This window comes from Chiroxiphia lanceolata, chromosome 1, assembly GCF_009829145.1.
Source record: "Chiroxiphia lanceolata isolate bChiLan1 chromosome 1, bChiLan1.pri, whole genome shotgun sequence".
NCBI classification, from domain to species: Eukaryota; Metazoa; Chordata; class Aves; order Passeriformes; family Pipridae; genus Chiroxiphia; species Chiroxiphia lanceolata.
This window is the reverse complement of record NC_045637.1, coordinates 53,289,481-53,302,616: the sequence shown is the minus strand read 5'-3', so window position 1 is coordinate 53,302,616 and position 13,136 is coordinate 53,289,481. Positions and strand designations below refer to the sequence as shown.

Here is a 13,136-nt window from a genome sequence, read left to right as displayed (position 1 = left end):
TAAGTGGATTTTGTGTTGTGTGTTGGCATGAGGCCAATTTTTTTATTCAATTAAATTATTTCGCCCCCACCTTGCGTGTGTCACTGTGTGAGCCACAGGTTTTGCCACAGAGTTCCTACTCACAGAGGAAGAGACCTTTCCTGATGGCTGCTGGTGATGGGGCTGGAACCAACTCTGCCTGAGGAACAAAATCTGATGTTCTATGTGTAACATATAGCACAAAAAAAAAATTGCAATTCCTGAACAACTCTAATTTGTAACACACCGACCCTGGTTATCTGTGCTATTTAAATACTACACGATCCTGCCTACTGAGAAAGAACTAACCACCACTTAAGATCACATGCACATAGGAAGACCCAGAATTCACTTATATGAACTTATGCTAAGCATGACTGCTTGCAATTGTCATTGCTTTATTACATAAATTATACTTCTTGTCTTTAAAAGCAGGTAGAAATAAAAAAAAAATCCTAAATACTCTAGAGATCATTACATATGGGCCAATGATTAATGCATGATAATTAACACTATTAATGCACTTTAAAGAGCAGTAATTCTGTTAATTATAAACCCCATTTTCATAGATGTATCTCATTAAGTTCTATTTCTCATTATGACGATGGTGATAATAATAATGCTCAAGGTAGCTTTGGTGCTTCCAGACCAGAGCAATCTACAGTTAGTAAGAATTAGTGCCTCTTCCCAAAGAGCAGGAAAACGGAACCAAACCCCTTGATTCTTTCAGGAAAATGAAGCACATCACATCTTAGCAGTGACAAATTTTTAGATTCACTTCTACTGAATTCAGAGGAATCAAAACCGGGCCTTGATTGTGGTGAACAATGCAGAGAAGATGAGAGAAAACTTCTTGAAAATAACTTGTGGATATAAAGATAACAAAATGGGATCTTCAAGTACACTTAATTTTCCTGTTCTACGTCTACTGCTATTACATCCAGCGTTGCCAGAGATTTGTGATGTCAAATATTTTCCCTGAATCTCTTCTTAAATTACAGTGGCAGAGAATAGCATGGTTCATATAACTTAGTCATGGTGAATTTACTTGATTTAATAAGATTTTGAGGTTATATATCTGAACAAAAACAAATGTTAAATAATCAGGATCCGGTAGGCCCCAGTGACTCATCTAAAGACTGAACAGGTGTGAAATAGGGCAGAGTTTCTTCTGCAGGATTGTAAGGAAAGGGATGTATGCATTTTAAAAGAAAATTACAGATTTTCATCCACCATGGCAAAGAAAATGAATGGCTACAGAGATTTAATCTTTGTCCAACTTACCAAATAAAAACAAAAAATTGATGTTAGAAAGCAACTTACAAGACATACTGTCAAAGACTCAGCTAAAAACAGAGCTAATGAAATTGCATCCTTTTTTGAAAACGAAAAATAATTTATTTTGCTTTTCTTCAAGAACTTCATCAATTATTATCACTATTAAAACAAGATTGTGGAAGACACAGGTAAGACTCCCAAGTAGCACCAGTACCAGTAATGGCCCTTTCCTTTATCAAGTGCTCTGGTTATTAACTAAATAGAGCATTTATCCAACACTTTTGTCTTCCAATCTACAGGGGGGGAAAAAATCTATCAAAACGGTTAAAATGAAAACCATCAGCAGTGACCAAAAGGTACAGCCAAAAAAAGTAAAAATGATGGGTACTTTTGTGTGTACATGACTAAATTGCATATTTTGAAACCCAAAATCAGAAGGCACAGCGGTGCAGTGGGAGAACATTCTATGTGTTTAAGCCACAGGATCCCAGCTGCAGAAACTTGGCAGTTCACATGAAGAGGATGCTCGTGGGCTGTATGGTGGTGACACAGCCATCTGTCACAGAATCATAGAATTTTTAGGGGTTGGAAGGCACCTCTGGAGATCATCTAGTCCAACCCCCCTGACAAGGCAAGGTCACCTAGAGCAGGTTACACAGAAACATGTCCAGGTGGGTTTTTAATGTCTCCAGAGAGGGAAACTCCAAAACTTCCCTGGGCAGCCTGTTCCAGTGCTCTGCCACCTTCAATGTAAAGAAGTTCTTCCTCATGTTGAGGTGAAACTTCTTGTGTTTTAGTTTATGGCCATTGTTCCTTGGGCACCACTGAAAAGACTCTGGGATTTCTTCATACCTGCCTTTGAAATACTTATATGCTTTAATGAGATGCCCTCTCTAGACTAAACAGGCCCAGCTCCCATGGTCTCTCCTCATAAGAGAGATGCTCCAGACCTCTAATCATCTTTGTAGCCCTGTGCTGGACTCTCTCCTTGTCTTTCTTGAACTGGACGCAGTACTCCAGATGTGTCTCTACTCCCAGCAGAGTGGGATGATCACTCCCCTCGACCTGCTGTCCACACTCTTCCCCGTGTTACCATTGGCCCTCCTCGCCACAAGGGCACACTGCTGGCGCAGGGTCAACTTATCCACCAAGGCTACCAGACCCTTCTCAGCAGAGCTGCTCTCTAGTAGGTCAGGGGACCCTTCTCCCCAGGTAACCCTACGACGGCGTTGGCAGGGACTTGTGCGGCCCCGCTGCCTCCACGACTAGACCCCTTCCCTCTGGAAGCGACCCCACGCTGAGCAAGGCGAGGAGCACCTTCGGGGCGCTTCCTGCAGGTGACCCCACCACACCCGAATTTCAGGGCCGGGGAAGCTCCGTGGGCTCTCCTCAGCCCCTCGGCGGGCGGCAGCAGGAGCCCAAGCCCCGAGATGGCGGCGGGGAGGGGAGCGGCGAGCCCAGGTGAGCGGGCCGGGGAGTGCGGCTGAGCTCGGGCGCTCGCCGGCCCCAGGGCCAGCCCGGGCGGCTCCGGGCGTGAGTCAGAGCGCGGGGCGTGGAGGCGCGGCCGCCTGTGCGAGCGAGCGGCAAGCGAGCCAGAGCACCTCCGCCGGGCGGAGGCGGGGGCAGCGTGTCCGGCCCAGACCCCTCCTCCTGCCTTCCTCCGCCCGCTCCCTGCTCCCTCCCTCCCTGCGCGGCTCTCCCGGGGACGCGGAGAGGCGCCGCCGGGCCCGGGGCCTGAACCGTACGGGTGCCCGCCCTCTCCCACCGCTGCTCCCAGCGACGGCCGCGGGCTGGATGTAGCCGGGCGCCCCGTGGGGGCTGCAGCAGCAAGATGGCGGGTAGGCATTGCCCCCCTCCCCCTCCCCGCACACGCCGCCTCCCCGGCGAGGCGCCAGCCCTCCCTCCTCTATCCCCCCTCCTCCTCCTCCTCTCTCCCGCCCCGGCTTCGGGAGCGCTTCCAGCCGCTGTCCGGGCTCGGAGCGCGGGGGTCTGCGGGGTGGGGTTGGGTCGGGTCCGGGGGGCGCAGCCTGCGGGCGGAGTCGGGTCGCGGGTGGCACCGGGGGTGTCGGCGGGCGCGTTTGGCACATGGTGTGTGTGTGTGTCTCCCCCATCGCAGATCTGTCGCTGCTCCAGGAGGACCTGCAGGAGGATATCGACGGATGTGAGTGGGGACGGGGGAGGGGGGGGCGGCGGGGCGGCTTTCGGGCGAGGAAGTGGCTTCCGCGGGGGAGCGCCCAGGGTGCATTGTGGGAGGCGGCGGCGGGGAGGAGGAGGAGGACGAGGAAGCCATGGCCATGCTCCGCGTTCCCCAGTGTCCATGACCCGGTCCCGGTCGCGCGTGGGGCTCCGCCGGGCGCTCCCACGGGGTGCGTTGGGCGGGGCGGGGGCGCCGTTAGCGGCCGCCCTGGCGGGAGGGAGGGAGGGGAAGGAGGGAGGGAAGGGCGGCTCTGCCGGCGGGGCGGCGTCCCCTCATGGCCCGGGCACGGCGGGGCGCCGCCGGGGAGGAGAAGGAGGAAGAGGAGGCTGCTGCAACTGCAGCAGCGTGTGGGTTGCTTGTTCCTTTGCTCGTTCCTTTTATATCTCTGTGTGTGTTTTTTGTGTCCCTCATCCCCTCCTCCTCCCCTCCCCCGCCCCCCGTCCTCAGGCTACCTCTTCCTGGCGAAGGGTCTGGAGCGCATGTCCTGTGAGGAGCAGCTGGGGGAGCTGGGGGTGTTTAGCCTGGAGAAGAGGAGGCTCAGGGGTGACATTATCGCTCTCTACAAATACCTGAAAGGAGATTGTAGCCAGGTGGGGATCGGGCTCTTCTCCCAGGCAACAAGTGACAGGACAAGAGGAAATAGCCTAAAGCTGCGCCAGGGCAGGTTTAGGTTGGACACCAGGAGGAATTTCTTCACAGAAAGGGTGATTAGCCATTGGAATGGGCTGCCTAGGGAGGTTGGTGGAGTCATTGTCCCTGGAAGTGTTTAAGAAAAGACTGAATGTAGTCTAGGTGAGAGGGTGGTGTTCCATTGTAGGTTGGACTCAATGATCTCAGGAGTTTCCGACCTAATTGATTCTGTGATTCCTGACCCCACTGGAGAGATGTGTGGAAAAGAGTTAATGTTAGGGTGCAAGGAGCAGGATGTGGCTGTGGTGGTGCAATATTTCCAACTCAGGGGTATGAAGCCTTAGCTTGGCAGACTGTGAGATGTTACTCAGGTGAGAAGTTGTCTGTTGGTCATGCCAATACCAAGGGAGCTTCTTGGAAGCAGGGCAGGATGAATTTTGGGTGGAAAGTGAAAATGGAGATGGAGGCAAGCGCCTGCCTCACAGCCTGCCATGGGTGTGTGGACCCCCTGGTTGCTGTCTGGAGGTATTTTGTCTGCTGCTCAGTCTGCAGAGAGATCCCCTCACCAGGGCTGGACCTTTTGTTTCGTGGCTTACAGTTTTAGAGGAGAGCTGTTTTAACTTTTCAGGATTTAACTGCTACATTTTCTTTTTCAGTTTTGTCAGCTGACATTTTCAGAAGGCTCTTGTTATGCTTTGCCTTGCACAAAGAGGGAACCTTTCCCTAAGGCTTTTTTTTTTTAATTTAAATTGATAATGTAGTTGCTTGAAAACTCTCTGTGATTACAAGAGGACTTATTCAGAAACAAAAAAATGTATTCTTAAATTTCCACTTAGTTTATGGTTTTAGTTGACTGTAAGACAGGAGTTGAAGTAAGAAATTATGTGTAGTCATTGGAGAGGTGACTCTGAAACTGTGGATTCCCAGTGGTGATCTGAATGCTATGGTCTTGTCTTTAAAAATGAAAAAAATATATGCATGGGGATGTGACTCAGTCCAGATGAGAACATCCTGAAAGCAGGAGCCATAGAAATCTAAAAATTCAAAACCTCATTAAAAATTACTGAGGTTTTGATGGAAGTAGATAAAAGCAAATGGCTCAATACTTATGCATGTTATTTTAAGAGTAAAACCAGGGACTCTATATGAATCAATGTTTGCTGTCTGGATGTACTTCCAGTCACACAATGGCTTTTATAGTTGTAAATTTTATGTGATTTTGTTCTTGTGAGGTGTGTGTGAGCCAAAGAAAAGTAATACAGACCATGGAGACTGCACATACCTAGTCAAAATCGCTATTTCTTGTGCAGTGGTATTTGAAATAACTGTATTTTGTACCCACATGCAACAGGTTTTACACAATTATGAAAGTGTTTCCAATTGAAGGATTATTGAGTATTACATTTAAAAAAATGAGGCAGAAAGAAAGCTACAGTTTCTACCTGAACCGCACCCTACAGTACCTCTCTGTTGTAAATACTTCAAATATTTGCAGGTCTGTCAAGCTGTGGAGTTAAACACTGGTTTAGAGATGTATTCCTGCAGAAGTAGAATGCAATTGTGAGAAAACTGAAAGTGCTGGCAGCTTTTATGTGTGCATGATTCTGCCAGTTGTGGTCTTGCTATTAAGTGTGCTAAGCTATAGTTGAGGACAAACGAGGAAAAAGCTATGTGGGCATACCTGTAGTCTTGGGGCTGTAATTTAGGAGGAGGAATTAGATAAATGTAAAATTCTATGATCAATTGATTGGCTATTTTGAAAAGTGAACCATGTTTTTAGTAAATTTTTGGGCTTTTAATTGATCTGATATCAAGCAAACACCTGTGAGTCTGGAGAAACCAGGAGTGCTTAAGACTGGATGCATGTGTAAAGATCTGGATTGGACATCTGAAGCTGGGTCTCTGATTAGGCGTGTAGCTCAGGACATTTTACTAAATTGGATGTTCCTTTGTAGCTCATCAGTGAGCCTAGGTTTGACTCTGAATCACAAGATTATTTGGTTTGATTTTTTTTTTTTCTTTGGTAATGAGGATCTACATTGTGATTCAGTGTTTCCTCCTAATGAAGGAAGCATTAAGGTGACTTAAGAGATACCTTTTATTGCTTATGTTGTAAAGCAGTGGGAGAAAGTCTTGGAGTTGAGCAAACAACAATACACAGTTGCTGCTAAAACTAATGAACCAAACGTCTGTGCATCTTTTTAGATATACAGAGTCAAGAAGAGCTGTTTTATGATCTTTATCTTGTAAGGTTTCTGGAATTAGTGGTTTTACTGGAACGTTGGTGTTTAACAACTTGTACAGCTGAACAATTTGTGCCTCCCCTCATTTATTATGCCAACTCATTGGATGCTAATTAACCTGAAATATAAAACAGTAAAATATTTGGAGTATTATTTTAATAGCTACTTGTAAACGAAAGTTTACCTTTTTACTGAAGAGAACTTGATAAATATTTAAGTTAATGAAATATTGCTAGATTTCACCAGAGAGTAGTAAATCTGCTTTTAGAGGAGTGGGAGACCTTCAGAATATATGCTGTGGAAGGCATCTATTAAAAAAAAATACTGCCTTTTGTTTATTTGTTTAAGAGGTCAGAGATTAAACAAGAGCTTTTATAAGGAAGGCTTTCAGAGAGTGGTTGATGAACCAGCTGGATTGACTTTTAAATAATTAATTTCAGCTTTGGTTTGCATTTCTGTTTTGAAAGCTTCGTATTTTTTCTGCTCATGGTTGCTTGGTAACCACTAGAAAGCTCTGATTTTTATTTTCTTTTTTTTTGTTTCTGAAGTGAATGCATGCTTTACACCTGATGGTACGTTACACAGATGATTGCTTTAAGTAGTTGCATAGCTTGACAAATGACATTTCAGTACTTTTATTTTAGCTGCTGTTTTGCTTCTGTAGAGGTAGCTCCTGATGTCAAAGGCTATGATAATAATTAGAGAAATTCTGGTTCTTCCATCTTCAGCCAGTGGCTTTTACTTGTTTGGGAGTTTGAAGTAAAAGGAAAAAAACTCAAAACATGAACAGTGAATGTATGCTGGGTGAACATACAGAAGGCTATAAAAGAAAAATTTAATTCCTAAGTGTAAGCTTTTATTGTGAAATACAACTTTGTTGTTGTCTCTAACCCCACCAAATAAGGAACATACCATTGCATTTAATTCATGTGAAGGTAAACCTAACAAAAATCCTTGTGTGATATACGTGAAGGCAAAAAAAGACCAAAGAAGCACCCCACCCTAAAGACAGTAGGGTAAAAATTCAAAAATTAAAAGTGGAAGCCTGAAGAAGACTCCCTATCCCATCTGGCTGTGATAAGGTGGCAAAATGAAGACAGTAATTCGTTGTCAGCTGGACAGTTACCCATAGCACTACTTGGACTATTGGCTTCTTTGGTCTTTTGTCTGAAATCTTACACAGTATGTGAAAAGAAGTCAGGGAGAATTTGGCTTTTGTTCAAATCTTTCTTTTGTGCTTACAAAATTGAAGTAGAATAGTATGACTGTGTAAGCTAAGTATATAACAGAGAAGAAAATAAGCAACAAAAATGATTGAAAAGCAAACGTGGGCTTATTGCCAATAAATAAAATGTACTTTGACTTCTCCTAGATAGGTTTTGTTCTCCCCCTCCCCTGGTTGTTTCTGAAGATTGAACTGATCAGTATAGATAGATGGAATCAAGTGTACCATGATGCTGATGTCTTTCAGTCTGACCATTGATGTGTGCAGGATGTGTATTCTAAAAAATAGAGCCATCTGTAATTAGAATTCGGATTCTGAAAGAAGATAGCTTTGTAAAACTCATTACTTTAATTGTGATTTAAAGCAGGAGAGCAAAGAAATCTTGATCTAATTACTGGTTTTAATACTGTTTTGCTTTTGTGTTTGGAAGAAATCTTTGTTATTGATAACTGACAACTGCATTTGCAGGCAACATTGGGACTTTCGATAGTTGCAAGTGCTGTGTGCATGTGGTTATGTAGGCTAAGATTCAGATTTTGAAGCTTTGCCTTTTATCATGTTGAAAAATGGTGAGTGACAGTTTCCTTTTTCTCTATACTTAGTTTCCAGATCTTTTAACTAAAAATGCAGAAGATGGAATTTTAATACCTAGGCATAGTTTAGACAGTTTTAGTTTGAAACAGATAAATGAGCTTTTAGAGATACATATGTATATACACCTGTGTGTAAACTTGTTTTCTTTAGCATAAGGATTTAGTGGTATGATAGATTTAAAATTCAACAATAAGATAGTTTTTACAATTGGCAAATCTAATGTTACTGTTTGGATTTCACTAGTGGATGAAACAGTTCTAAAAATTAAAAATAGAATAGTGATGATCCAACATAGCTCTGTTTTTAGTATTGAGTTCTTTTTCATTGATTGGAAAAGGAGGACAGGTCTTCCTAGTCTTTCCTCTCAGCAGGCTTCTCTGTGAGTGAACCATTTTATTTAGCTGAGCTGAAGAAAATATGCTTTGTGCATCTGCAGTTGTCAAAAGCTGTTTTATCATTGATGTTATGTTCTTTTTCCAGGTGATGAGCAAATCATCTGACATTAACTTGTGTTAGTTGATTGCTTTTAATTAAATTATTGTCTTAGACTTTGAGTAGTGCACAGTTCTCTTTCCAAATGGAAGCTAATTTCAATGTAATTTTTAAAGTTTTTTTTTTTAATTATACTAAAGTCAAAAGGGGTTTTTTTCTTCGTTGTTATTGTTGTTTTGTTTTTATAAAATCAGTCTCTTTTTCCCTGTGGTGTCAAATCACAATCACAGCTTGATGCTGTGTGGTAGTTTTTATTCTCGTGCAGTGAATTATGGTGGCATAACATGCATTTATTGTGTTAAAATTCACCTTCCCTTTCCCACAGCTGTGCATAGTAATGTCAGAAGCTTTTGCATTGTAGTTTCTTTGTTCCTTTGCCACAGAATAGGAATTAGCAAATTTTGTTATGCTGTTGGTTGTTATGTGTAGACTGCAAGTCATGTCACTTCTTAAACTTAATTCCAGCTTTGAGGATAGTTAAATTTCCGACATGGTGTTCAAATGCCATGTTGCTGTACTAACCTTTTGGTCCCATCAGAGTCTTAGCTCTGGTGAAAGAGTACTGAGATACTTTGTGTTACTGGGTTGGCATTTCAATGTTCTGCAATCTTTAACAGCTGTGTTGCAAAAAAAGTAGTAACAGAAAATAATGGCAGACTTTCTGTAGTGATTTGAATCAGTTCTCTGGTGTGACTGAGATTCTACTCCTCTGGGAATCTAATAACCATTTCTTAATGCTAATAATTGTTAAGTCTGCTGTTTTCCCCGGAGAGCAGGTTTTAATTCTCCCAACTCTTCAGTTCATTTCTTTGTCTTTTAATGTGGTGATTGACCCTCACAGAAGCTGGGAGACTCAGGTGGATGGCTGTGTCCCCATGGAATTCTGGTTTTAGTGGTCTCAGGTGGGTAATGGTTAGTCTCTCTTTCTCGAGCAACCTCTTAGGATGCTAGAGAGATGATGATGATGTGAGGAAAGGATTGTGCTTAGTTTGATATAGGCTAATGAACCCTCCTCATGCAGCTGCACATGTTTTTGCCATTACACCTAGCAGAGGATTGAAGAAGAGGTAGTTTTCTAGGCTTTCAGCTTTCCTCTGATGTGGAAATGTGCTTTTCACCAATCACTTTTCATGTTCCCATCTCTGGCAGGGATCCTCAAATGAGGTTGCCAGCATTTTTTTTCCCCTTGTCTCATGATTTATCTCCTAGGCTTCTCCCTTTCTCTCCAACTTGGAGGAAAAAAGCCAGAGAGGAGAAGGAGTGAAACAGTCAGGAAGAAGCTGGAAATTTTCAAAATCTTAAGCTTGAGCGAGTGAAACCTTGGTGTTTGCAGTTATTTCTGACTGCTGACCTGTTGTGGAGGTGGCAGACCTCAGTGTTGAAGATAAAATGCCTTTCTTTCCTGTGTGTGTCTTTTGCTGCTAAGACTTTCCCTCAGTGTGGGCAGGAAGTTTTCATTGCGAGAGTAGTAGCTGCAAGAGATACCTTGTAACAGGAGCAGAACTGGATGAAAGGAGAGCTTTGGCTTTGAGAGCTGGAGTAACAGTTCCCTCTTTGGAAGAGCGAGGCAGGGACAACTGCCCCTGAAGGTTCCCAGAACATCAGGGCTCCTCTTTCTGCTTTAGAATTTATAGCATAAGAAAAACTAGTGTGGCTTTTTCTTGGTTTGGGAGGGGTGCTGCGGTTCTTTCTGGCAGAAAGGTGTGAAAACCCTGTCCAATGTATAGGTTGAGCAAAATATCAAAATGCATTTGTGAAGGGTGTTCATTTGCAACAGGAGAACAACTGCAGGGAGAGTTGAGAGTACTGGTTTGGTGGGTTTTTCTTACTGTTTTTAAGGTAAAGAAAAAATAGAGGAAAATAGTACAATAAATGCGCATTATTCTGCAATGCAATTTCTGAAAAAGCTCATTGTATTAATGTATAAAACTGACATTCTATATGAGTGATATTGAAGGGCGTTGCACCGTTTTTCTCTGATAAACAAGTCTGCATAGGGAATTTTTTTGTGTTGTTGCCATAGTGCCTGAACAGTTCCCAGATATTTGAATGGAAGACAGACTACCTTTTCCTTCCTCTTTAGCCTACAGGAGAAATAGCTTTATTAGTCTGTAGGGATACTTGCTTGTGCAAGTCATGTAAACATAAAATAGCATTGAAATGAACGCCCGTGACTGTTCTTACTTTTTCTAAGAGTGGATCCGCTGCATTCTGTCCTTCTCAGTCTTCTCCCATAGACCAGTTTTATGCTTTATGCTGAGCATGGACAGGAAAAGTGTGGAGAGTTGCAGAAGTAAGAAAAGTGCAAGAATTTCCACCTCTGCGCGCTCAGGAAACACCAAGGTTTATCTACTCAGAGTTTTGAAAGCTGTCAAACAAAGTCTCAAGAACATTGTCTGGGGTTTAAGTGGAGAGAGGAAAAGTACAGTTAGAAAGTTCAAAGTGATTTAAGTTGCAAAGCCATGTTTTATGGATCATGGACGTGCTAGTTGTAGAACTTGCCTTCTCTGCACTGTTTAGCCCAAGTAAGTATTTTTGAGTTACTGCGATCGAACCAGTTGAGGTAACTGCACAGGGGAACAACACTTAGTAGCTGATGTATCATAACTCATGGTGTCACATCAACATTGCAAAGCCAGCACAAGCCTTTGGAGCAACTGAGCTTCAACCTCTTGCTTCATAACGCTCTTCCTCCCAGGTTAGTCCAAGGTTAAAGCACATACAGTTTGAACTCGGTGGTTTTGCATGTACCAGATACCTCTTTGTGGCAGAACTTGAGCATGGCCCCAAGCACGGTGAATGCATGTGTCCTATTGTGGTAGGACCAGGGAGAACGTGTTGGTTGAAGATGAAAGTGAGATTTTCCTTGTAGTGCTACAAAATTCTCAGTCAGTAATGGAGTCAGTTAAAAATCCCACAAGCAGCAGTCCTCTGCAGAGAGAGAGGGGATACTTTTCTCTGACTATAATGTACTTGTAACGTAGAAAAATAGTACCTCAGAGGAACTTCCTGCTCACCCTAGCTGACCTTTGCTTCCCTCTAACCTCACTCCATTCTTAAGTGTATGCAGTTATTTGGAAGGGGTAGAAGATAGAGATTTAAACAGCAGGAGCCTTCAGTACCATGGTGATGGGCATGGCATGCTCACAACAGGAAATCAACAGACAAAATATAAACTCTTGATTGTTTTAACTGGTCGCTTGGATGTCCTTCTCTTTGTTTCAGTTTCCTCCAGACCAGCTTTTATTGCAGGTCAAATTGTTAACCGGGAGAAGGTACATTCAGCTGTTGTGCAAATAAATAACTAGTGAGTGATATGAGATAGAACTATTCCTTTGTTTCAGAGCAAATCAGGATTTTCAGTGCTGCTTGCGTATGCCTGAAAGAGACAAACTTGTCTGTAGCCTCATTTGTTCTCCTTGCTTAAAGAATTTTGTATCATCCTTTGTGTCCTGTGGTGCTTGATGAGAAAGGCAACTCCTTTGGCATGCTTGATAACTCTATCTTTTTTGTGAAGGCCTTTGCTAAATGAAAATATTCTCATAGTCTGTTATATTTAGGCTAGTGGGTCTTCGATATTTGCTGTTCCATACTTGCATCGGTTCTCTATGTAAACAGCTGCTGATTTTGATTTCTTTCTTTCATCTGCTAAATGCTCCCACTTGCCCCTTAAGCCTGTACTGAAGCTTTATTTTGAAGGATTTGCTGTGTCTATGCTTTGAGGTGTTAGCAAGCTCTGCTATCAAAGTGCTGCACAGGGGCTAATGTGGTAAAGCTTTGCTGTTGGCACGACAGCTTTGCATCAGAGCTGCTTTGCATTTCTGCCTTCTTATCTGCTTCCTTGCTCCTTCGTCCCTCCTCCTTCTCTTCCACCCCCAGCCCCACCAAAACTGGAGCTGTTCAGACAACAAAGTCTGGGCATACAAGTGTGATAACTTCAGATTCATAAGAGGCTCAAGGTGGATAGTGCTCTGTGTTTTGAAGGGGTAATTTAGGGGATAAACGGAGAAAGAAAAGAGTGCTTCTTATTTCTGCTAATATGGTAGGCAGACTGGAATCTAATATTATCATTTACAGTGGTAACTTTTGCTCAAACAAAATCATATACCTCTCAAAGTAGTGTTTATCTCCAAAAATGTTTGCAATATCAGGGAAAAATTGTGGCCTCTGATTTGCATTTTCAGTCTTGGACTACAGCAGGAAGAAAACAGAAGTAGTAAATTTTAAGTATTTCTTGGAAAATTTGGCTCCCGCTTATTGATGATGGGTTCTACGATCACCAGATGTCTGGATTGGGCAGGCAGGGTGGTGGAATTCTGCATGACAAACACATTTTGTAATATTTGTGTAGCTGTCATTGCACTAGCTCTCGGTTAATGTTACTGAAGCAGGGCAGTAAATTCGTGGTAGCAAATGAAGCTGAAATAGCATGACTTGACTCTTTGGTCTGTGATGTCAG

The 13,136-nt window shown here is 43.2% G+C and overlaps 1 protein-coding gene across 8 annotated transcripts in view; it reads left to right on the top strand.

Annotated features, from left to right (window-relative positions):
* The first annotated feature begins 2,982 nt into the window (after positions 1-2,982).
* PPP4R1 (protein phosphatase 4 regulatory subunit 1) overlaps positions 2,983-13,136 on the top strand; it is a 65,246-nt gene continuing 55,092 nt past the window's right edge. For 2 of the 8 annotated variants that reach the window (XM_032688357.1, XM_032688321.1), the window contains exon 1: positions 3,722-3,840. In XM_032688357.1, the coding sequence (XP_032544248.1) occupies positions 3,768-3,840 (73 nt within the window). In that variant the 5' untranslated portion in view covers positions 3,722-3,767. Of the gene's footprint in view, positions 3,135-3,412; positions 3,458-3,586; positions 3,663-3,721; positions 3,883-13,136 lie in introns of those variants that run through there. The other 6 variants (XM_032688331.1, XM_032688316.1, XM_032688339.1 and 3 more) reach the window with 5 other exon arrangements.